The sequence below is a fragment of the Haemaphysalis longicornis genome, unplaced genomic scaffold (assembly GCF_048455015.1).
Source record: "Haemaphysalis longicornis isolate Haplotype H1 unplaced genomic scaffold, Haemaphysalis longicornis Haplotype H1 scaffold_64, whole genome shotgun sequence".
Taxonomy (NCBI): domain Eukaryota; kingdom Metazoa; phylum Arthropoda; class Arachnida; order Ixodida; family Ixodidae; genus Haemaphysalis; species Haemaphysalis longicornis.
The window spans coordinates 1,554,820-1,580,562 of record NW_027526415.1 but is presented as its reverse complement, the minus strand read 5'-3'; the positions used below and the strand labels follow the sequence as shown (position 1 = coordinate 1,580,562).

General features: G+C 46.9%; 1 protein-coding gene and 1 long non-coding RNA gene across 2 annotated transcripts; one reads left to right on the top strand and one right to left on the bottom strand.

Annotated features, from left to right (window-relative positions):
• Positions 1–2,869: 2,869 nt before the first annotated feature.
• On the bottom strand, positions 2,870–25,366 carry LOC144144184 (legumain-like). The gene is made up of 2 exons (XM_077675549.1): positions 24,501–25,366; positions 2,870–3,853 (listed from the first exon to the last, which is right to left on the bottom strand). Exons 1-2 carry the CDS (start codon positions 25,325–25,327, stop codon positions 3,340–3,342), a joined length of 1,341 nt encoding a protein of 446 aa, XP_077531675.1. The 5' UTR covers positions 25,328–25,366; the 3' UTR covers positions 2,870–3,339.
• LOC144144185 (uncharacterized) lies at positions 6,083–12,384 on the top strand. The gene is made up of 3 exons (XR_013317187.1): positions 6,083–6,283; positions 6,891–6,977; positions 11,156–12,384. It is a non-coding gene; the product is annotated as an uncharacterized LOC144144185 (long non-coding RNA).
• Positions 25,367–25,743: the final 377 nt, after the last annotated feature.

Genomic DNA, 25,743 nt, shown 5'->3' with positions numbered 1-25,743 from the left:
AAAGGAAGAAAAAAACTACTCAGCCTCTGAGAAAGAGTGGGCCATTTCAAAATTTCGCCCATACGTGTATGGAAGACCGTTCAAGGTTGTGACAGACCACCCCTCTGGCCGTCTCAGTGGGTGTAACTTGCGTCTGCAAGAATTCGACGTTACAATAGTCTATAAATCCGGCAGGAAACACTCCGGCGCCGACTGCCTGTCTCCCGCCCCCGTCGACCCACCACCACAAGACACCGATGAAGACAGCGCGTTCTTCGGAGTCGTGACAGAGAACGACCAAGACGCCCAGCAGCGTGCCGACTCCGAGCTACGCGTCATGATCGACTATCTCGAAGGACGCAGCGTCAGCATGCCAAGGGCCTTCAAACGCAACTAACCTGCATTCAGTGTCAAAAACTCCGTCCTCTTGAAGAAAAATTTCAACCCTCGAACGAGAAGTTATCTTCTTGTAATGCCCGCAGGCCTTCGTGACGGAATTTTGGAAACGTGTTACGACGACCAGTCTTCCGGACATTTCGGCACAGCACGCACTATGGGAGAGATCAAGGCAAAGTACTACTGGCCCCGCCTTACAACCGATGTGCCCCACTACGTCCACAGCTGCCGCGACTGCCAACGACGAAAAACGCCGCCGATGAGTCCCGCCGCACTTCTGCAGCCGATCGGGGTCCCATCCAAGCCCTTTCGACAGATTGGAATGGATCTCCTGGGCCCGTTCCCAACGTCACGATTCGAGAACAAGTGGATTGTCGTAGCGACATGACGCGCTACACAGTTACCGCTGCTCTTCCGAGGGGGACTGCACAAAAAGTTGCGAAGTTCTTCATAAACCAAGCTGTTCTGCGATATGGAGCCCCTGAATTCCTAATTACGGACCGCGAAATGGCCTTTACTGCGGAGCTTCTGCAAGGAATCTTACGCTACAACCTCCGACGCCGAAACGCTGAGTTCCACCCAGGGGATCACGTGTGTGTTTGGACTCCCATCCGACGACGCGGACTCAGTGAGAAGCTTCTGCGACGGTATTTCTGACCCTACCAGATTCGACGACGTGTTCGCCAACTTGCCTATGAAGTGATCCCCGATGGTGATTCCGGCACATCACGACGACGCACGCGACCCGAAGTCGTCCACGTGGATCGTTTTAAACCATAATGGGCAAGATGACGGACTTTTTTTGTTGTCGTTGTTCGTCAGTACTGTCGTTTTATTTTAGCATAGGGTCGATGCACTTTTAGGGGGGGGAGTAATGCCGCAAAGCATACATTGGGGTTGTTTGTTTATGTGTTGTTTTTACTGCCCGGCTGAGCCCGGCTGTGTTATCTGTGTCCCAAGCGAAGCTCGTGTTCCATTCTTTATTTTTAAGCCGCACAGGTTATCTCAATCTGATAAGGAGAGTGTTTCGTCCTAACGCCACTAGCCTAGAATAATCTTGTGTGATCTGCAATGTTCTGAATGTAAATCGACGGTTCGAGAAACACTCGCGCCGAAAGATAAAAGCCTGCAGAGCAGACGCCGCGGTATTCGATTCACCGACACCAGTCTGCGCACGTCACATTGTTGACTGCTGTTTCGCCGCCTGTGTATTCTTTGAGTTGTTAGGGGAGCACAAGTTCGCTCCAATAAACTTGTTGTACCTTCAAGAGAGCGGCGTCGTCTTTGGCAACGTGACAATATATTTATGATGATGACGATCATGATGATGATGATGGTGGTGGCGGTGGTGGTGGTGGTGGTGGGCTTGGCGCGGAGTCATGAGGCGCTGTGTGTCGTTGACGCGGGGACACGAACGCGCGGCTTGGCTCCGCCTACGCGCCCCTATCTGCTCCTATTTCTCTTCTTGCGCCAGTGCGCCGTGATTTATGCCGCGCGTTCGCCAAGTAGAATTGAGCCCGCCGGCGAGGCTAGCTCTCGAGGCTGCTGAAACCCGGGCCAAACTAGAGTAGAGCCCTGCTGTGAGGCTAGGACGGGAGGCTAGCGCGGACGCTCCGCTCTCTGCTGACGGGCGTTGCTTTCGTGCTCTCCCTCCTGGTCAGGAGGCACCGCGTGCGTCTTCTTTCTTCGTATATTTTTTTGCATATGCCACCGGACCTAGCTCAAGCTTAAAGAGCTCCACTGTTAAAATTGTTTGGTTCTGGAGAAACCGAGGTTGCAGCCTAATATTTTAAAGATAAATGTGGGCTCAGGATGTGGGACATCTTGAAGGTAGAGCGTTTAAACACGGACACTAGGAAAAGAGACGACAAACCACAAGCAGCGCTGTGGTTTGTCGTCTCTTTTCCTAGTGTCCGTGTTTAAGTGCGCTACCTTCAGGATGCCCCAAATGGATTACCAACTAGCCCAGTTGTCACTTCTTCTGCAGTGGCATCAGGATTAGTTTTGTCGGCGGCGTGAGTGCAAATCTACTATGCCTGTACATTCTTCCATATTTTTGCATTGATTTACCTAATGCTGTATATATCAGCAAAACCTTGATGAGCTGGACTGAGGGATCACGCACCTCTAGAAGCAGTTGATACCTCCACGAATGGACTAGCAGGTGCACATTAAAGGCAAAAATATGGGTTCCTAGTGTGTACATAAGAAAGGACAACTTTTGGGTCCCGCTTGTAATTTCTCGTCATGTTCGCTCCGTCCACAAATATTTCATAACTACAATTCAAAGTGTAGACGTGAACTCGTGGCTGTGAGAAGTTTTGAAGGCGCATTTTATCAATTGAACATCCATGCGGGGTAAGTTGTGTTTTTTTTTTTTTTTTGCGTTGGGCAGCACGATGTAAAAGCTTCATAAAGTGCTCCAGATCAAAATGTACGCGAATCGTAACAATAAATAGTACGTTATTCCACGTGAACTGAGACCGTAAAACATTGTCAAGCGATTAATACTTTTAGGAATCAATTTTTTTTTCACCTCAATTATCTATTATCCTGATTCCAGCGCATGTTCAACGTGCGTGGAATCTCTTCGGCGTCAACCTCTTCACTCGGGTTATGCCTTTGCTACCCGGCACCTTTCAATTGACAAGTGAACTCTCCACCACAACATCTCCCTATGTATTTACAATGGGGCACTCGATAGACAATCCGTTCAACGGCCTTCCGAAGGCCTTTGAAACGACCGTGTAGCACAGGTATTAAACGTGACGGTGCCCGTGTTTTAGGAATGTGATTACACATGCAGCTTTGTAGAATTTATTTATTAGCTTGAATAGGATTGAAAATGTCTCAAAGGGGCAATCTAGGTCTGCTAACATCGGCTAAAGCGCGTACTCCGTCGTGAAAAAATACTGCCAAGTCGCTACCGCCTCTGTCTTTACCAAGACAGAGCCGTCCTCAGTTTTACACAATTCCTCTGACAGCAGGAAAGTTATAACACACTGCGCTCATGGCCCTGTTTATCACTTCAACGTCAAACTTCTCGCAAGCATTTACGAAAACGTTGAGGTAAGACAGAGCGTACGTGCTTGAAGAAAGCGCAAAACACTTTCTGCTGAAATTCTGCACAGCTTCCTTGTAGCAGTCAAAGTCCGTCAAAGGCTGGTTCTTGGTTAGCAGGAGATTGGCCTCTTCTGTGCTGCCGTAGCTGAGCAGGGTGGCGATCTCCATGACCTTTTCCCTAACAAACGACCTGTTATCTAGCATCCTCTCCAGCTCTTTTATCAGACTCTGTTTGACGTTCGGGTCACTTGCCTTTGAGATCTTCTTACTCAGGATGCTCACTGGCACGTCGCGGCTACTCACTGCATCCAGCGGAGCGTGTGGCAACAGAACAGCAGGCGCGCTTTGGTTCCCCTGGAACTGACTGACGGTCATTGCGCCAATCCGGAGATCTCCGTACTCCATTACCACACTAAACTTTTTTACGCCCTTTTGGCCAAAAAAGGTGTAAAATAATTGAAAAAAGGGTGTTGGGAGGCCCTCACACCCTTTTTCTTGAATCTCCACACCCCTTTTCGTAGCTCTCCACCCTTTTTGCGTGAAAAAAAGGGTGTTGACCAACCTCAACACCCTGTTTTTAGGAAGGGTGTTGAAAGGGTGTGGGAAAGGTGTTCAGCTCTTCATTGATTGAGGCCATGCATGCAATATAATTTCAAAAAGACATCCCATTGCACCATCCTCCCAACCTCGTCAAAAATGTTCAAAAGAAAAAAAAAAAGCTGCCAAATTCAATAAAAAGCATCGGCAGCACCGACGTTGAAACAGGAAAAAATATCAGCCCTTGCTTGTTACGACTTCGACAGAATAACACTCCCCCTCCCACTTTTTGTTTTCTACAGCCTTGCACGGAGCACAGCACAGCCTTGAACTGTGACATCTGTATCATCATTCCGTCGTTCCCTGTTCCTCTCCTGCCCCACCAGCACAATCATAGCCCTCTCTGACAACAGTCATTCTCGTCACTCAGTGGAGTTATAACGTACGAGCAATCACAATTTTATTCCATTCTTATTGTTAGCGACCGTAAATATTGTGTACAAATGCAATAAACAGACCACATAGTTTCTCCTGCAGAAACAACGTTGGAGAACAAGGCAGATATCAAAAGAAAACAAAAGTTGGGGAGGTAGGGGCATGAAATCGGGCGCTAAATAAACAGACGCCAAATAATAATACGATTACTTACACTAGAACACTGCCAAATTTCATTGCGCAGTGTTATCTTACTATCTGCTGCTTTTTTTAACGTTCAAATCGAGCGCCAAAGCTTCAGTTCGCGTTTTGTGTTTGTAAACTTTAAATATCTAAGCTTCTTTATTATAATACACACAATAAATAATAAACCTAAAGATTATGTTATATTCAGTAAAAGAGGCAATTATTTGTTGTTGTCGTTTTATTTGTTTACGCAACTCCCTGCCAACGGCCGATTCCCTGAGTACGGTGCGCGGCGGCGTGGCCGGATTCCGGAACAGATACCAGGCCTCTCAAGCTTGGACGTTCCCTGTCTTCCCTATAGGCGGCGTAAAAATCGACGCCCAACGTGACCAACCTAAAGCGCTGTTTTCGACCATCAAGCCCACCAGACGGCGCAGGCAAAATGTTACTTTTGGTATAGAATACAAAACATTCATTCCGTGACTCAAAGAGCCCACACAGTTCGCTTACAATGTGTTATTTAAAAATACTATTAACAAGTTCCGCATCAAACATCCGTTGAGCAAAAATGTACGCAACTTTTTACGAACAGCCGACTGGTGCACCACCTCGTTTCTGAATTCGCAACCACAAAGCCGCCAATTCAAATTGAAACCGCTGCAACGGCCGACCGTTTCAATGTGCGCGGAGCACCGGTTTCGTGACTGTTATTGCTGTTATGTGCTTTTGCGTCCATCAGTTGTAGAGAGGACTGGCAAAACACGGGAATTGAGTGCTTGTGGAATGACAAATGTGGGAAATTCCGCATCGGAAGGCAGCTGTCGAGGCCAGAATATTCGATTCTTCCAACAGAAGGTGAGTGTTATGCACTCCGCTAGAAAGACGGTGCAAAGGAAACCGTTGTCGCCGTCAATACTTCATTTGTGCCCTTCGTTCGAAATCTTAGCGCAAGTGAACGAGTTGTTATGGCAAAAAAAAAAATGTTGTCACGAAAGCGACGTACAATTGCAGCGATCGAAATGAAATGATGTCCTGGCCTCTGTAAACTTGCGGATGTCAATAAACGATTTGTTCTCACTTGCTGCTCACTGTGGTCTGTGCCAGTCGAGGCCATCTGGTCACCTGGCGTAACATCACTTCACTAGCGCGGCGCAAGTAAACACGCGACCAGCGTGCCAGCCAGGAGCCAGCAGGAGCAGCCACGGCCGGACTCGACGCCCCTTTCGCGCGCGGGAGGAGGAGAGTCGAGTCCGGCCGTGGAGCAGCGAGCCGGCGGCCGCCGTGCGAGGGCAGCCATGTTATTAAGGAGCTCAAGCGGCCTGTGCAAAAAGCATCCGCCATGTTTACAAAGCCGTGTTTACAGCGCCATCAAGCGGGCGTACTGGGTAGTTCACGACGCCGCCACTACGCTTTTTCTGGCACTACAGGCAAAGCTAGACCTTTGCTTCTCTAAAATCCTCCCTGTTCTGTGCAGATACCCCGTGACCCGTCTTACGTGATTACAGTGGTGTGCGGTTAAACAAGCGCAGTTATTATGATTAATTGGGCACCTCGTCGTCTTCGGTTGTGTCTGTCGTGTTCGACTTCGCGATGGAGTATTTGAGAACAACTTTGCCACCTGAAGACGGCTAATTTCGTTGGCGCTTGCCTCTGAACGTCGCTCGCTCTTCTGCGTCGGCTCCTCTCGGTAAGCTGTCTCGTCACATTTGCCGCCTTTCTTGTCACTGGATGTCGTTTGTAGCTGTCATCGCCGCTTTAAGGATTCGTTAACAGGAGCACGCGTGTGTGAATTGTTTAACTGAACTGGCGAGGTTGAACCTAGAGGGCTCGTCTCTAGAAAGGCGATGTGCGAAAGATTGTGGTGCTTGCATTGAGCGCTAAACGCACTGGCGCTCAGTAACGCCGTGGCGCTCAGTAACTCAGTAACGTTTCCCATTCCGCAGCACTATATTGAACAGCTTCAGAGTTCACCACTGCGAACCACGTCTTACGCGTAGTTTATCAGAACACGGGCGGCTACTCCTCTAAACTGTGTTGCGCAGCGTTTTCGGCTTCGTTGATCACCGCAGTCGTTTGTGCCGTGTTGGGAATTGCGAGGGGAAATCGTTTGCGAGCGAATGTGCGCGCCTCGCAAGCTTCGTTGCGTTTGCGGCGAGCCACCTCACCATGTGTACGGTGCCGCGGTACGCGGGCAGTGATTTTGGCTGAATGTTGTGTTGCCCGAGACGTAACATTCGTGCACCTAATCATTTCCATTCTTGCATGTGTGGTAATCATGTGTCATCCCGTTTTAGACCTCTGGACGGTCTGAGCGCATCACGTCCCTCCATTCAACCGGACAAGAGCCACAAGCATTGTCAACAGTGTTTGGCCGCCAGAACGTAAGTTTTCAAACATAGTTTTGGTAGCACAGTGGGCTATCATACTTGAATATTGTTCGATCACTTGTATGTACAAGTTCTCTCCCCCGTAACAATTATTGGTGTTTCATGCATAACCTAACATGTAGGCGCTCAATGGCAACCTTTATTGTTAATTTCGGAAAACTCAAAGTTTCACCCAAAATCATAATGTGGGCGTAGCAGTTAATCACCATGTATACGAACTTCCTGGTGTTAGTCATGTTTACGGTGAAGCCATATTTCTTAGGTGGTGACACAAAAATGTTATTACCTTTGTAGTTTAGTCTTCGATAAAGCCTTACCAGTTCTGTTTTCAGCTATTTTTTGGATGTTTATCATGTGAATTGACAGTCCTTGCAGTCCACTTTTTCAAATAGTTATGTAACTGCCTGTACCATTTAAACATGCCTGATTGGGGTTCTGAAGGCTGTGATTTACGCACGCTAGTGCTGTACCGCCAATAAACAAACATCCTTCCACAAAGAAAAAGATTTGAAAGATGTAAAGTATCCGCAGCATTATTCTTAACTGGAACATGCTAATTGTTAGGCCTGGGGCTTTTCCTGAAAGCACTGTGGATGTTATGAGAGAGGAAAACCACTCAAACACATCTGCCAAGGCCGTTGCTGCTCCAAGATGCGTGCAAGCATTGAGTCTTCTGAGCAATACATTACACCCTTTTTTTTAAACAACCGACGTGCATGCTGAACGTACTCCTGATTGGGCGTTTGCCAGGCGCAAGGAATTTTTTTTCGGGGGGGGGGGGGGGGAGCCGTGGTCGACCAAAAGATGGGACGGGGAAATATGTAGGCAAGGCATCTTGCGCGTTGTTTTGCAAACGATGCTTGAAATAACTGACTTTAACATGCGATTTGTGTATGCTCAACGCTAACTGTAAAGCCCACCTTAAAGGAGCCATGAAGAGAAAATGCAAGTTGGTTTTATTCGAAAGATTTCATGTTTTATAGTGCCCCCAGCGCTTGTCTGGATACAAACGGTGCTTTATTCACTGAGAAATTAAACAATTTAGGTTAAAATTTTGATTTTCCCGCTCAATCGTGCGTTTTCGTGGTCCCAAATGACATCACAGGAACCGACCGCTCTGCAGCCTAGAGTACCTTCATTCACGCATCCGCCGTACAGGGCAGAGACACGTATACGCTGGCGCCGCCATTTTCGGTTGCTCGCTCGCCGCCGAAGCAAGTCATTGTGTCAAAACCGCGCTAAAATTATCGCCGCAACGCGGTTTACTGAAGAAGTTTGAATCATATTGTCTGTTTCGCGTTGCTAGGTCTCGTGGGAAACGAAAAGAATAACGCGTTGAGCCTGTTGGCCCAATTGCGGCGGCACGGGACCGTTCAAAGGTTGTCTCCACCCTGTACAGCGGTGTTGGTTTGTTCCCGCGTTTTTTTTACGTTCTGTAACCTAGATGGCGCCACCATACCGTGGCAAGCGTTTGGTTTGTTTTTGCCCGCATTTAAATCTGGCTTGTTTTTGTTCTGGGAGAAAATATTCGTTCCCTGAAACAGTGCTCGCTCGACAAATGGGGTCACGTAAGACACCGTTGCTTGCGTCAATTGGCCAGTGTCGTCTGAGACAACCCCAAGCCCCGCAGTGCTGTGCACAGCTAAACCAAGCATGCTGTGCGCAGTACGAACAGCAGAACGCATCAGTACTTCTATGTTTACATGTGCTTTCGTAACTTCCACTGTTTGTCCCATCATTCTTATTGCTTTGTAAAGAATGTGCCCTAAATTTAAGCGCAAATCGCTCATTCGTCTAGTTTGTAAGCTCTACCTAATTGGCGTCTGCTTCTGCCAGCCTCCGCCAATCGCAGAGCTTAGCTCATGTGACATTATAGGTTCTGTTGCGGGAAATGAGCTGGTGGGTCGCATGACCATTCCCGTTTTTCCTAATTATGTAGCTTATTTGAGCGAAGTTTGCGTTAAAAGTGGTGTCAGTATGATTCTAACGAGACAATCTTTTGAATGAACCAAACTTGTGTTTTCTCTTCATGGCTCCTTTAAGGAGCTTAGATGGTGATGATAATTAGGATCACCTAAATTCCCATTCGCTGGTCTATGGGCAGACCACGGGCGAATCATTCGTCCGCAGAGCAGGTGGTTAGGCGGACCCGCGCTCGTGAGCGTGATCATGAGTGCGCTCGTGAGTGGCGCGCGGTCCCCGAAGTTCGTCGGGAGGAAGTGGAGGCCAACACTGAATGTTTGCTATCAAGATTCTCGTGTTTTAGATTTTCCTTTAGAAAAGGGACTATTAAGTTTTCTTGTCAGCTATGAAGTACAGTCGAGCACGATTTGAAGGTTATCGCGCCAGCATCGAGCGGCCAAGCGTGCCACCAGCCCACGGTTTCGTTTCGGAACCATGAAAATCGAGATTTCGCACTCTTCGCTCCCTTGTTGGCTGTTCCATGATACAACAATGGCCCGCACGACTGACTTGCCACCCTTTGGGTTTCAAGCTGTACATTCGTTGTTATCAAGCACAGACTTGGACTTGGTTGCCCTTTATTACGCCGACGATAACGAAACTTGCATGGAATATTTGCTAAAGCTGGTGTTCTTTCTGCTTCGTTTGAAAGAGTAGCTTTCCCGCGACAACCATCGAATCGCAGTGGACTGTACATGCGGCGCATTCGTATATTATGGCGGTGAAGCTAGCAAACGTGCGTCTTCGTCCTTAAGTAATCGCCTTTTGTTATTTTTTGTGCTAGTAACGTGAGTAGTACACTTGCGCTAAGCAGAACACCTTATTGCACTGCTGTTGAATGTTGAGCTTGTTGCATGTTTCTTAAATTTCATTATATTTCTATCTGTTAAATCGAAACAGACATGGCTTCAGTAAAATTCCGGTTAAGCAAATACAGAATGCTGATTCTAACCAAGAGGGAGGTCAAAAAAACAGTGGAATAGTGCCAAAAAAACAAAGCTCCGCAATAAGGAGAATTGTGTAGTTTTGTTGATGTGGAGGAAATACAACATGGGCAGAGCAATGCTTTTTATGCAGCAGAAATTATGGATCTGCAATAGTCAATGAAATGCGATGTCAGTAGAAAAATAAACATATCAAGGATTGATAGTTGACTGAACAAAATACAGCGACATGCTCTGTCATGTGATTATACTTTGTACCAGTGTCAAGACAAGGAATGACACGCTCCCGACCACATGTAAGCCTATATGCGGCTTTTCCTGCTGTTCTGCCATTCCCCGGCCGTGCTGTTCCGCCATTGAAACAGTGGGGCTGTTTTGATCGGCTCGCGGCAGGTTCCCGGTGCTTGTCGGTGTATCCGGCGCAAAATGCAGCCGGGCTGTATATATTGACAGGTACAGCATCTGGAGCGGGTGCAGGGATCAGACGTTGACATAGCCCTTGTTTTCAGCTTTATGTGAGCAAGAATGTCCTTAAAACTGCAGGTAACTTCAGGCGGTTTTTCAGGCTGCCTAAACCGCACCCCAGCCTTGGCATAAAACATTATGAAGAAGGGGGGGGGGAGCACCTGGACCCCCCCCCCCCCCCCCCGGCTACGCCCTTGGCGTGTGCTTATTCTTTCTTGCATCCACCACATTCGAGTCGTCACGTTGAATTGGGAATGCTGGAATCCAGCATATGCTGGCAAGATACGAGAGCTTGAACACAACCCACTTGCCCGCAATGAGTTTTCAAAGATCTCCACCACCTGAAGGTACTGAAGTGAGATGTAAGCATTGCCTGAAAACCATTCCAGATAAGGGTACGAAATCATAGTTATGGGCCTTTCTCACCCATTTACGTGTTTTGAACAAAAAAAGTGCCATTTAAAGGTAACACGTCGTTCCCTGCCGATTTCTGATGCCTGATTAAGTTTGTGGGCATAAATGTAGCAGCTTTCTCACATGTCTAACGTGTATGCGGGCTTGTTAGGAGTGAAGTAGGTAAAAATTGAAAGGTTTGATTGTAGTTGTGTATAGATTACCTACATTGTTTTCATTCCTAGAAAAGAAAAATTGAGGTAACCTGCCAATTGTTCTGCATTGCTGCATTTTATTATGCTTGTATGATTCGTAGAACCTGCAGGAGTTCAGCTGCTTGTTAAAGGAAAAATGAACAATGGTACAAAAAGAAGAGCATCTACTAAATAAAAATCTTCACAATCGCAGGATGCCAACGGTCCACCTACCAACTTGCGTCCTCCATTGTTTCTGCTGGCTGGAGCGGCGCATGGAGCATTTTTCAGCTTCTCGAAGTTTGTGATCAAGCGGTGCCCCAAGTGAAGGATGCCGCAGACGGATCTTCTGTTTTAATGCCACAATTTCATGTGCTGAGCACTTACTCGTAAGGCATTTTAAATATTCATCATCCCAGAGGGTATGTTACCTTCGTCTTGGGTGGAATGTGGCTGCAATCAGGTTATTTGTGACAGAAACAAGTGAACCACGTGGGGAGAGTCATTGAGGCCTTGTTGATTGCGCATGCTTCTGAAATAACGTTTTCATTCAGCTGAATACTTTCTAAATATTACAATTTGTGAACAAAATATGATAAAAGTCATGATTAGTTGTACTACAGTGCAGGAAAGAAATGCCAGCACATGTTTTAAGAGCCTCTTATATTTCAGGTCATTGGCTGGTGAGCAATAAAACAGAACTCAAAATTGTTTAAAGTGAAATCAAATATTTGTTGTCACCAGTGCATGACCCATAGTAAAAGCTATCTGGTCTCCCAATTTAAAATGAGACAGGAAATGCCAAAAAAATAAGGAAATAAACAAGACAGCTTGCTACAATAAACCAATTCAAAGAATTGCTCAATGTCCATAAAGTGGTTGCTTGCTACAATAAACCAATTCAAAGAATTGCTCAATGTCTATAAAGTGGTGATTCAGGCGGGTTAGTTCGGTGTTGATGAAATACAAGCAGGCACTCGCCTGGTCAAAAACAAATAAACAAATAAAGACATTTTGGGGCCCCTACTGGTCCCTTGATCACAATGAAAGGGGGGTGAAAGGTCTCGATTATTTATAGGTTCGGTGGCGCAGAGTGCGCATGTGTATCTCGGGGAGATTACCCCGCGACCGGTTAATCGTGTTTTTAGTTGGTTGAATATGCACTGATTCTAAAAGTAGTGTCGACAGGCGCTTCTCTGATGCGATTATGCTTGCGGAATCCCAATTGATGACGTGGTCAGTAGCCAGGTGATGATCCGCCAAGGCATTTCAGCTTACATTGCCCTTTTTGACATCGTTCTGGTGCTATTGAATTCTTCTTTTAAAAATTTCCAGTGAACTATGTAGGATGCATCGCTATCCTTGCATGGAATTTTGTAGGCAACTCCGGGGAATCTTGATTTTTCTAAAGGGTCCTTCACGCGTACCAGCTTCTGCTTAAGCCTGTTCGTTGGCATGTGTGCAGTTTTAACGCCATATGTGCCAAACACCCTTGCAAGAGCTTCACTGATGCCTTGCGTGTAGGGGACGGCAGCGCGTTTTTGCCTGTCTTCTTCAGGAACCCTTTCGGAGGAGGCAACTGAAGCCCGCAATTGTTGCGTCCTCACAAGCTTTGAAGGGTAGCCGTTACTGCGAAGGTCCTTCCTTACCACGGCTAGCTCTTGCTTGCGCAGACCAGGCTCAGAGCAGATTCGTGATGCGCGTGAGAAGAGTGCAGCGGCGACGGAGCGTTTTTGGCCTATACGCCTCGAGCGCGGCCTGTAGGGGCGCCACTGAAATCCCCCTAGCGGCCCGTTTCGAAAGCAGGCGCGGGAGTCCCCGGTCCGCTCCCCCCTGTCGCCGTTGCTTTTGGGGCTCGTTCAAGACAGCGATTTACCGTTTGTCCGCGTTCGAAATACCGAATAACGTGGAGCAGGCACTCTGTTTGCAAGCGTGGTATGTTCACGAGAGTATAAACGTTTATGACGCGATATTAGTGAGATCTATATGAGCGCCAGGCGTGTGTCACAGGCCGGCGTCCCGAAGCCAGCATTTGCATGCAGCTGATTGCAATTCCGCTGCCCTGAAATTTAGTGACTGTGTCTCCGTAAGCAGTCTTTCCTCCGATGGTCATGTTGCGGCCATACACACTATGATGTAAATCGACTTTGTGCACTTACAAAATCTAGCGGAGCACTCATACCTGACAGCACGCAAGTTACGCCTGCCAATATCACATATCAGATATTGATCAGTACCATGAACAAGCTAATGCGGCATAAATTTCACAAACATTGTACCAAAGAAGTACGATGGATAATGCAAAATTACACTCCGGAGTCAGCACACGACGACAAATTTATTGCTGGGTCGTCTTGTCCCGAGCGAGGTGAGCGCTCGCAAAGATTCATCTGTTACATTTATCCTCCACGAGAAGCGCGAAGATGGGTTTAAAGAGTAATCCGCGTACGTGACCAAACTCTTCTTCGAAACACCGTCATATGAGTCATGACACAGGGAGACTGCAGAAGCTAGCATAAACCGAAATCAGAGACCCTTATCAGATACGACACTCTTCCAACGAGCCCGTGTGTACGAGATTTCGGCGCGCGTTAACTAGGCTCTAGGTGGTCAAAATTAATCCGGAGCCCTCCACTACGGCGTGCCTCATCGTCTCCGTTGCGTCGGCGCGTTAAACCCTGCAATCAACTCTTCCAACGACACCTCGTATCGCTTGTGAACTGCCTACCCAGTAGTATTCTTCAAAAAATGAGTCCGCCGAGTGATCAGCCGTTTTTCAAGGCGAAAAACAAACGAAAAGTGAACACGCAGCTTGTGTGTGTGATTACTAAAACGTTCATTCGTTGATTTCGCTCCGCATTTGTAAACAACGATAGTTGAGCGTCCTCCTCCTCATCCCCCCCCCCCCCCCACCCGCCCATGTCTAGCGAAATATCAGTGCATTTCGCATCTAGTTGGTCTGGTGAATACTACCTTGCTCAAACAAACGTCTTTAGCATTTCAGAAGCTGCACTCGTTTTTGTTTTTGTCAGTTTTTGTCAGCTATTGGGTTATCACATCCCCGAAATATATTTTTCTACGACGTACGTATTCGAAGCAAAGCCGCATTTGTTGTCCGCGCTGCAAAACGAACCAACCTTTTACAGTGCCAAAATCAGGTCTAAACGAGGCGACAATAAATAGAATTCACTTGTGCCGACGTGTTCGAAGGTGACAGCGGTGATATGCTGCTGCCATCGCCGACGCCCGCAAGAGCGGCCAAGAAGCGCGCAGAACCGCCTCCCCGGGTAGCTCTTGTTGGCGTTAGAGCGCTCTACCAAGACGCAGCTGTTTTTTTTAAGTGCCCTAAACGTGCAGTTAGCTTACAGACGTCACCATAACAAGTTGTTTAGAGCGCGAAAAGGCAAAGAGAAGCGAAAGAAAACCAAAACACTGCATGACCACCTATCAGCCACGCAGCGCTAATCCCGCAAACGCCGCGGAGAAGCGGCGGCAGGCGGCGCAGCGATCGCGAATCTCGAGGCGTATAGGATGCGCAGAGTCGAACCCCAGGTATCTACCCGTGTGGGTCGGCTTTCGATACACAGTGGTTGTAAATCCTTTGGCCGACCGTCTCACAAGTACGTCGAGGAAGGCGATCTGTCCATTGTTTTCCTGTTCCATGGTGAACTGGTTGCTTGGAACACAAGAGTTTAGATGCTCAATTAAAGGCATTACGTCTCGGCGGTGGATCACACAAAAACAGTCGTCTACTTAGCAGACAAAGATCTTGGGGCCGTCTTGTACGAGCATAGCGCAGAATTTTCTAGAGCCTCTAAGGCAATATTCGCACAGACTGCTGAAATGGAATCTCCCATCGCTGTTCCAAACTGCTGCTTTTAACATTATACGTTGAAAACAAAACGTGTTCTGCAGGCCAAATTCCAGGCAAAATTACGCGGTCCGGAGTTGCAAGGATCTACTCGAGAACGATGCATCTCTGCCTTCACGTTCGCCAATTGAGACGCAAGACTTATATTGTCTCCTGGAATTTGGCCTGCAGAACACATATATTTTGTTTTCAACGGACCAGCGGTTTCGAACAGGGATGGGAGCTTCCGTTTCAGCAGTCTGTGCGAATATTGCCTTAGAGGCTCTAGAAAATTCTGCGCTATACTCGTACAAGACGGCCCCAAGATGTTTGTCTGCTACGTAGACGACTGTTTTTGTGTGATCCACCGCCGAGACGTAATGCCTTTATTTGAGCATCTAAACTCTTGTGTTCCAAGCATCCAGTTCACCATGGAACAGGAAAATAATAAACAGATCACCTTCTTCGACGTACTTGTGAGACGGTCGGCCAAAGGATTTACAACCAGTGTGTATCGAAAGCCGACCCACACGAGTAGATACCTGGGGTTCGACTCTGCGCATCCTATAGGCCAAAAACGCTCCGTCGCCGCTGCACTCTTCTCACGCGCATCACGAATCTGCTCTGAGCCTGGTCTGCGCAAGCAAGAGCTAGCCGTGGTAAGGAAGGACCTTCGCAGCAATGGCTACCCTTCAAAGCTTGTGAGGACGCAACAATTGCGGGCTTCAGTTGCCTCCCCCGAAAGGGTTCCTGAAAAATACAGGCAAAACCGCGCTGCCGTCCTCTACACGCAAGGCATCAGTGAAGCTCTTGCAAGGGTGTCTGGCACATATGGCGTTAAAATTGCACACGTGCCAACGAACAGGCTTAATCAGAAGCTGGTACGCGTGAAGGACCCTTTAGAAAAATCAAGATTCCCCGGTGTTGCCTACAAAATTCCATGCAAGGATTGCGACGCATCCTACATAGGTGAAATCGAGAGCATGATGGAATCCCGTCTAGCCGGGAGGGTACATTAGGAACGAAAAAGAGACGCCGACCAGTCCAAAAAAAACGTACTGACGTTTGGGCTTCCAGCACCGAAGCCTTGTTCACAATAAATGCATCACCAGAAGTGGGTCTTTTAAGTGGGCTTCTATAATCGCTGCAAAGAGCGTGAGTAGATCGGGTTTAGATTTCCGTCGTTACGATTGACTGTGGTAGATGTGGTCTGAATGATTAGTGATTCCAGATGTAGCCGTGATGGTCACTTTTTCTGTAGCGACGATTCTTGCATTGTCCCAATCAATCTTGTGGTCATTCACGATGGCGTGTTTGGCTAAAGCATTGTTGCGGACGCTTTTATTCTTTACTTCACGTGCGTGCTGCTGCCGATGATTCTTATAATTTCCTGATTCCCCGATATACACGCCGCTGCAGTCTGCACAAGGTATCTCGTATACCACACCTGGGAAGCGCTCCTTGTGCAAGCGGTCCTTGACTCTCACGAGCTCATGGCGCATCTTTTTGGCTGGAACGTGGGCCAACATCACGTCATATTCCCGTAGGATACGTGCCAAACATTTACTTGTTCCTGGAAGGTAATGCACAGGAGCTCGCTTCATCGGGGCAGGAGGCACGTCCAGTTGTCCCCGTCGTGTCAGTTGGCGTTCTGTTGTGTTTATAATGTGCCTCGGGTAACCGCAGCTAGCCAGGTCGTCCCGTACCTTTGCCGTGTCCACCGCCGCATCCTCGGGCTTCGAGCACGATCTTTTCGCACGCTGCAGTAGCGTGCTAACAACAGCCGTCTTGCGGGAAGAGGGGTGCACGGAGTTGAAGTTCAGGTAGCGGTCTGTGTGCGTTTCCTTGCGGTACACGCTGAAACGTAGCCTCTGGCCCTGCCGAGACTCGAGGACGTCCAGGAAGGGAAGTTTGCCATCGGCCCCCTCTTCTGACGTGAACTGAATGGCACGTTCCATACTGTTGAGGTGGGCCAGCAAGCTGTTCGTCGCGTCTTTCTGAACGACGCCGAAACAATCGTCGACATAACGCAAGAACACTTTTGGTTGAGGGGCAAAGGAGGCTAGCGCGCGTGCTTCCAGCGCTTCCATGGTCAGGTTCGCCGCCGTGACCGAAATAGCGGCACCCATTGGAGTCTCCTGCCTTTGCTTGTAAAAATGGCCTATAAAGACGAAGTACGTATTGTTCAGGCAAAAATCTAGAAGCCTGCGTAGTTCTGGCTTATCCATCGGTGATCTCTTGGGCGTTTGATCAGCCTCGAGAGCAGCGGTGCATAGGTTGACAGCCAGGTCAATCGGAATGTTCGTGAAAAGGGACTTCACGTCGAAGGACACCATCAAGTCGTCTTCCTCGATCACGGTGTTGCGAGTCTTCTCGACAAAATCGAAAGAATTACGAATGTGAGTGGTCCCTTTACCGACGAGCGGAGCCAGAACTTGGTGCAGGGCCACCTGTCGAAGTTCCTGCACCAAGTTCTGGCGCCGCTCGTCGGTAAAGGGACCACTCACATTCGTAATTCTTTCGATTTTGTCGAGAAGACTCGCAACACCGTGATCGAGAAAGACGACTTGATGGTGTCCTTCGACGTGAAGTCCCTTTTCACGAGCATTCCGATTGACCTGGCTGTCAACCTATGCACCGCTGCTCTCAAGGCTGATCAGACGTTGCCCAAGAGATCACCGATGGATGTGCCAGAACTACGTAGGCTTCTAGATTTTTGCCTCAACAATACGTACTTCGTCTTTATAGGCCATTTTTACAAGCAAAGGCAGGAGACTCCAATGGGTGCCGCTATTTCGGTCACGGCGGCGAACCTGACTATGGAAGCGCTGGAAGCACGCGCGCTAGCCTCCTTTGCCCCTCAACCAAAAGTGTTCTTGCGTTATGTCGACGATTGTTTCGGCGTCGTTCAGAAAGACGCGGCGAACAGCTTGCTGGCCCACCTCAACAGTATGGAACGTGCCATTCAGTTCACGTCAGAAGAGGGGGCCAATGGCAAACTTCCCTTCCTGGACGTCCTCGTGTCTCGGCAGGGCCAGAGGCTACGTTTCAGCGTGTACCGCAAGGAAACGCACACAGGCCGCTACCTGAACTTCAACTCCGTGCACCCCGCTTCCCGCAAGACGGCTGTTGTTAGAACGCTACTGCAGCGTGCGAAAAGATTGTGCTCGAAGCCCGAGGATGCGGCGGTGGACACGGCAAAGGTACGGGACGACCTGGCTAGCTGCGGTTACCCTAGGCACTTTAAAAACGCAACGGAACGCCAACTGCCCCGATGAAGTGAGCTCCTGTGCCCTACCTTCCAGGAACAAGTGAATGTTTGGCACGTATCCTACGGGAATATGACGTGATGTTGGCCCACGTTCCAGCCAAAAAGATGCGCCATGAGCTCGTGAGAGTCAAGGACCGCTTGCCCAAGGAGCGCTTCCCCGGTGTGGTATACGAGATACCTTGTGCAGACTGCAGTGGCGTGTATATCGGGGAATCAGGAAATTATAAGAATCGTCTGCAGCAGTACGCACGTGACGTAAAGAATAAAAGCGTCCGCAACAATGCTTTAGCCGAACACGCCGTCGTGAATGACCACAAGATTGATTGGGACAATGCAAGAATCGTCGCTACAGAAAAAGTGACAGCATCACGGCTACATCTGGAATCACTAATCATTCAGACCACATCTAACACAGTCTATCGTAACGACGGAAATCTAAACCCGATCTACGCACGCTCTTTGCAGCGATTATTTAAGCCCACTTAAACGACCCACTTCTGGTGATGCATTTATTGTGAACAAGGCTTCCGTGCTGGAAGCCCAAACGTCAGTACGTTTTGTTTGGACTGGTCGGCGTCTCTTTTTCGTTCCTAATCCTACATAGGTGAAACTGGAAATTTTTAAAAGAATTCAATAGCACCAGAACGATGTCAAAAAAGGCAATGCAAGTTGAATTGCCTCGGCGGATCATCACCTGGCTACTGACCACTCCATCGATTAGGATTCCGCAATCATAATCGCATCAGAGAAGCGCCTGTCAACACGACTACTTTTAGGATCAGAGCATATTCAACCAACTAAAAACACGATTAACCGGTAGCGGGGTAATCTCCCTGAGATATACATGCGCAATCTGCGCCACCGAACCTATAGATAGTCGCGACCTTTCACCCCCTCTTCATTGTGAACAAGGGGCCAGTAGGGGCCCCAAGGCGTCTTTATTTATTTGTTTTTGACCAGGCGAGTGCCTGCTTGTATTTCATCAATGAATCACCCTCCCTGACGAGTTTTCGTCGAACCTTGGACTCTGTTAGGTGTCAGTGGGTTTACACAGCCAACTTGTGGGGACGCACATAAGCTCTTAACAAATGAGCTGCGTAGTGGCTATGCACTAGCCATGGTTTTTATTAGTTGCCTTGATGTATATGATCTTCTGTCGCAATGTTTTAGGTAGCTCACTCGCACATTATTCCTTTGTTTTTGGACATTGTGGAGTGTCCAATGTATATTCGTTCTATTTCTGATTTTTATTGCAACTGTAAATATGTCAGGAGTCCCGTACTGTGTGCATGAAGGCAGCCTAAATAAAAAAATTGGCTGCCTTGTCTTTGCTTAGAGGGGCCATGCAGACAACACACAAGTTTGATTCATTCGACAGATTGCCTCGTTAGAATCATACTGACACCATTTTTAGCTGCACTTCACTCGAATGAGCTATATAATTAGGAAAAAGGGAATGGCCATGCGACCCACTAGCTCATTTCCCACAGCAGTACCTATGATGTAATATGTCCCCAGCTGTGCGATTGGCTGAGGCCGGCAAAAGCAAACGCAAATTGGGCAGGCCTTATAAGCATGCCGAATGAGCTATTTGCGCTTAAATGTAATGCATATTCATTTTACAGCAGTAAAAATGGGGCAGTAAACAATGAAAGTTACGAAAATACGCGTACACATACAAGTACCGATGCGCACTGCTGTTGGTACGGCGTGCACTATGCTTGTTTTAGCTGCACAGCACTCCGCCGCTTTGGAGTTGGCTTGCACGGCCCTGGCCGATTGGCATAGGCAATATTGTCTTACGTGACCCTGTTTGTCGAGGATACCTCATGTTTCACAAAACCATTACTTTCTACAGTAACGAAAACAAGCCAGGTGCAGACGCGGTCAAAAACAAAGCAATGGCAAACAACGGTTTGGGGGATGAGTATGGTAGCTCCACCTGGGAGGACTGATGGCTAGCAAGGCTGCAGACCCGAGTGACGCAGTAGTTTGTTTGATTACATGCACTTATGGCTTCATTGCTGACATCCCAAAAACACACGATATGGTGGGAGAATCAGACTTTTAACCTAAATTAATTTCTCAGTGAATGCAGCATCATTTGCTGAAGCGGTGGGGCACTATAAAACAGGAAATATTTCGAACGAAGCGAACTTCTATGTTGTCCGAATGGCCCCTTTAATGCACTGTATTGTATTTTTGGTTCCTGTAGTGATGTCACCATGAAGGAACCGCAGTAGACAAAGTTAATGTTAGCGCTTTACCATGCATTTTTTTTTTGTGTTTGATGGAAACAAATATAATACTCTAACCAAGGACTTTATCCGAAGCGTTCCCAACGTTTCGGAACCTACTTGGCTCCTTCATTAGAACTGTCTATGTTTGACCAAGAGCCATAGTTCTACATATAAACAATTTTTTTGTTTGCTGCAGCGGATCAGAGGCTAGGGCACAAATAGGGGGTAGGACAGCTAGATATCTGTTCATCTTTCGCCGGCTTGCTTTGGTGTGACAACTGTATCTAGTTGTCAATTCCAATTTGTTGTGGTCAGTTTTTCTCAACTAAATTGTAGCTTTTTTAAAGATTATGGAAGGTTTTGTGGGCCTAAAGGGTTGCCGCATTGCATGTTTGGCCTATGTAGCGTTGAAAGCGGATATTTTGCTTCAAAGTGGAATGTTGGCCTAGCATCATGGTCCTGTGGTTGCTGCTCACTTTCATTCATGCCATTATTTTTTATATTATCACTTAAAATTAAAAGTTAACCAATCTGCTATCATTTTAATTTTGTCACCTGCTTTATACTTTCTTTTTTTTCAACTGTCTGTAAGGAGTGACAATTCGTCTTTCGTCTTTTTATGATACCAAGGCATCGAACTGTGCTAGTTGGTACATGTTTGAATGGATGAAAAACCAGTGGAAAACACAGGGTACGGAAGAGAACGACAGGATAAGCTTGTCCTGTTGTTCTCTTTTAACTGTGTCCTGTGTTTACCGCTGGTTTTTCATCCATTCAATTTTCATGAATTTGTTCAACAGTGATTAGTTTAAGTGCTCAAGCAATTTTTGGCTTGAAGGTTCCCTGTAGCATTTATATAAGTGCTCTCTGCTCTTTTTTTACCCAAGACCCCATTACCAGCCTTAATGAGATTGTCTTTTGTAGACATGAAGTTGAAATAAATATTTGTTTGCATTGCTTTGCATATTTTGAAAGAATTGCTTGCTCACTTTCTTTCAACCCTGTTTCTTAATCCTGCTTAAAGCATTTTTCCATGTTTATTTTTTTTCAGAACCAGGAAGGGTGCTCATCCTCGGTTCTTGCTGAAGCACCAGTATCTGTACTTCACACGTGAGCTTTGAACACACAGTAATTATGGTATGAAACATTTTACCAGTATTAGCTTGCTTTGTAGATGTCAAAGCTCTCGACAGTGTAGTACATTGTCTGGTGTAGTGCACAATCTCTCTATAACAGCACCCGCTGGGTGCTGTTGTAGAGAATAATTTTGTGGCTATAATACTTGAGATTATTTTAAAATGTACATCAAATACTAGTAAGAATAGCTCTCTAAATTGGTGGCCATTTTCCTGGTGGAGGCAGAAAGTGAAAATACCCATGTGTGGAGATTTAAGTCCACAATAAATATCCCAAAGTTGCCAAAGCTAATCCAGAGCCCTCCTCGCGGTGCACTTAATATCCCATGTGCAGCTTTGTGTAAAAACAGCCAGAAATGTATGATCAATTTAAATTGATTTTAATGTTTCTAAATGCAAGTATTCTAAGTTTAAGCTGCCTTATTTAGTAAAATATTTTCTAACAATTGCATAGCTACCAAAGGTTTACAGAAAAGCTTTCATTGGTTATGCACCTTTTCAGCGAAACAAAAATGTCATTAAGAAAAGCAGAAAAAACCTAAATATGGCAAGTAGCAACAGTAAAGCTGCTAATAAAAAAGATGCTAAACGTTTTATTGATGATATTGCTGATTTTACTTCTAGTCAACTCTTAAAAGGGCTATAGACGAGTTTGATGGTTCCCATGACGCACCTCGTAATACTAGACGAAACTAATGGGCACTGGCTGTTGGCTTTTCATTTGCAACATCGAAAAATGACCCCACATCCACCAGCAGGGACATAATGCAAGGCACCATGCACAAGCTAGACTCATGATAAAATACTGCTATAACAACAATGTCATCACATTTCAACCAGGGAACCCATATGCATTGTTCTGTGATGTTTACAGTTCTTGGTATTGCTATGTGGGGTCATTTTTCATGAAGCAAAAAGAATAATGTAAAATAAAATAAGTGGCAGTGGGGACCCAACTTTTATGGGTAGAATAAAGCCACAGTACGTAGGGAAGTATACATATTGTATTTGGTCTGCCTTAATATTGAGCTTTTCTGCTCAGCTCAAGAATAAGGCACTAAACATTGCGAGTAGCTACCGTGATTGGAAGTTTGATGAAATGCTGAGAAGCCAAGGGTTTTAAGGTTCGAAGAACTTTTGTGCAGTTGATTTGTTGCACGCCTTCTTGCTTTCGCTGCATAACACGTTTATGCTGTGCAGTGAAGCTCGAAGGATGTGCGCTGCAGTATAGCAAAATGAACATAAAATTGAATTTTTAACACCGTTTCGAATAATCAACATCCTCTAATGATACAACTTCTGTACTGCGATTTGGCTGTAATATTAGACTTTATAAATGGATGTTTCAAAAATCGGTGGGTCAGAAAGTTCAAGTAAATTATCAGCTGACATTGAGCTTTAATGGAATGTCTCATAGAACGAAGCTTGGAAAGCACGAATGTTTCATACCGTAATTGTGTGTCATACTGTGCCATATGTGGCTGCACACCTGCAGCGCCATTTGTGAACCGAGGATGATGCACCCTTTTTGTACCCCTTTAGGTGGGTGCTTTTGCAGGAAAAGCTCCTACCTATGATATTTTGGGCAGAAAAGGGTGCTCCTGCGGCGAAAGAATCCAAGCACCCTAAAGGGTGTGCTTGCATTCTGGCGGTACTTGTCCGTGCTAAGCGCATGATATGGTTTGGACATTCCAAGCTCTAGCCCGCCGAACGCAATGTAATGCCTTGACTCCAACGCGAGTGCTTTTAATAACAACTTTGATGACACCACTGTTGAGAATCGGTTGAAACGGAGCAGGCGACGCACGTCGGTGTTATATTTTTCTTCGGCGTGCGGCCGCAGTGGCACGAGCCGTGCGATCAGCCATGTTCGTGGCTATTTCAGTGTTGCCAAACGAAGAAATTGACAGCTAAACTTTTCAATGAATACCGGCTATAGGATGGGTCAAAGGTAAATGTTCTTTATAGTTCAGACTGCTGTGTCCACCTCATTGCATTCGGAGGGAAGGAAGTTCATAATTGCTTGTATCTTAATATTTGGTATGTGCTTGGCTGTAAAGTTTTAAGAGAAGTTGCCAAAATGTTTATTAATAGACACCTCAATCATAGTTTATGGTTGTGAATTAGTTTTAGTCTCAGGATTCATGCACAGAATTTTGCAAACATTCTTGTTTCTTTTTTTGTGTTGCAACATTTACTGTCGATTGTAAAAGTTTGTTCGGAAAACGTGGTTTCATTCGGCTTGAGTCTCAAGATTTTTGACACAAAAGAAATTGTGCAATTTATGGTCAATAGAACTTATAAATGTGGTTGTCTGCCTTTTAAAAAAGTTGTGACGACAAATACCAATACAAGTTCTCTACGGGTGCACATCACATGGGATATTGTTTTTGGAAGCTACCACCAGAAAACATGGTTGCAATTGTAGTGGGGGTCCAGTTCTGTCTAGTTGTATCACTTGAATGCTGATGTGTAGTGAGCACACTGATAACGGTTTTCAGTGGTCCCTCTAGTGCACCAATGTTGTGATCGTCACGTGCATGAAATTGGGAAGTTCTATTATTTCTTCTTTTTTGGTTCAGACACTACGTTTTTTTTGTGTGTCATGTCAAGTTAACCGATATTTCAAGATATCCGAGTTTGATGCCACGAGGGATCACTGTATATATAACTTAAAATTGTGCCATTAGTCATAAATTGTTGCATTTCATTTACTTACAGAGCCTCCAGACATACACCTGTCACCATGAATTGCATTAGGACACCATGGTGATAGGTCGCAAGCCTCCAAGGCTATGGTGATGACATGCGCAACACCATGGTACTGCGCATGCCATCACCTTTAAAAAACGGTGTGAGGATGCTCAACACCCTTTATTTAGGGTGTTGAGCGTCCTCACCACCCTTTAAGGGTGTTGAGCATCCTCAACACCTTTTTTTTGTTCTTACACCCTTTTTTCGTCCGTACACCCTTTTTTGGCGAAAACACCTTTTAAAGGTGTTAGCCATGGGACAAGGTTTTTACACCCTTTTCGGCCAAAAAGGGTGTAAAAAAGTTTAGTGTGATAGTCTTTTCCCTGACAGTCTTGAACTGATCCTCCAGGGTCTCTTTTTGCAAGTTTTCCCTGTCGGAATCTTCCATCCAGTTTACGCTGTACACATCGCCGAGGTACGTTTCGCGAAGGTCGTCGTAATAACAGGCGTACGAAGATTCGCTGGGGTTAGCCGCGGTGGTGGCGTAGACACTGACGTTGTCCGGAAGCAAACCATCCGCAAACATGGCGCCCGCTTCACTGGCCTCTATGTAGACGACCATCTTGCTGAAACGGCCGTTCTTGTGCATCGTCACGATGGCATCGATCAGGTCTTTAGCGTTCAGCTCGTCTTTGGGGAACGATATCGTAGCGCCGCCTCCAAGACCGGAGTAGAAGACGAAGACGTGGTCTTGCGGTCCGCTGGCGATGACCTTCCCCGTGCCTCCGCCGGACGGTCTCTGTCCCTGGAGAACGTTGAGGAAGTTGGACGACGTGACCAAATCACCCGTGTAGTCCTTGACCACGCCCGGGTACAGGTTGGAGCCGTTCACGTGGTTCACCACGACTCCGGGCGTCGGGTTTTCCACCGCGTAGGCGATGTCATCGTACATCATCACCACGATTTGTTCATCTGGGACGCCGTGGTTGTGCAGTACGTGGTACGCGTGGCACACGTCGGCCTGGTGTCTGTAGTAGGGGTAGCCATTGGATCCGGCGACGAGAAGCGCCCAAAGCTTGACACCATCCTCGCTGACGTAGTTTTCACGGAGTACGTCCTCCTGTATTCGCACGCAACTACAGAACAACGCAGTAGAGACGAGTATAAAGTACGCGGAGGCTAACGGCAGTGCCATAATTCTGCGGTCGCAGTGCCAAATTCTGCGGTCGCTTGCCCGCGTCAGCGCATTTAAGCCAGAAGGCGCCCTGTTCTCTCCCTCTCTCAAACAACAATCTTGGCAAGACTTCAGATATCGGTGTGGATAGAATTGCTCAGTGTCTGCGGCAGATACGCCACCCAGCGTGGAGGTCGTCCGAATACGAGACGCTGTGGGATGGCTTCTTTAGTTTCAGCTGCCCGCTTAGCGCGTCGAAACAGGAAGTAAAGAGAAAAAAGAAAGAAAAAAAGAGCTTTCAAAAGCAGTCGTCGTTCTCTTAGGGTGAGACAGATATAGGCGCTTTACGCAGTTCTAAATAATAATCAATCAATCAATCAATCAATCAATCAATCAACCTTTATTTTCGGTGCCCAGGAACAACCCTAGGGTCTTGG

Excerpts from the sequence above, each read along its gene's own strand:
- LOC144144184 (XM_077675549.1), bottom strand. The coding sequence starts at position 25,327 with ATGGCACTGCCGTTAGCCTCCGCGTACTTTATACTCGTCTCTACTGCG. Across the intron at positions 3,854-24,500 it reads GTCAGGGAAAAGACTATCAC|TAGTGTGGTAATGGAGTACG; the intron begins ACTAAACTTTTT and ends CGTAAAAAAGTT.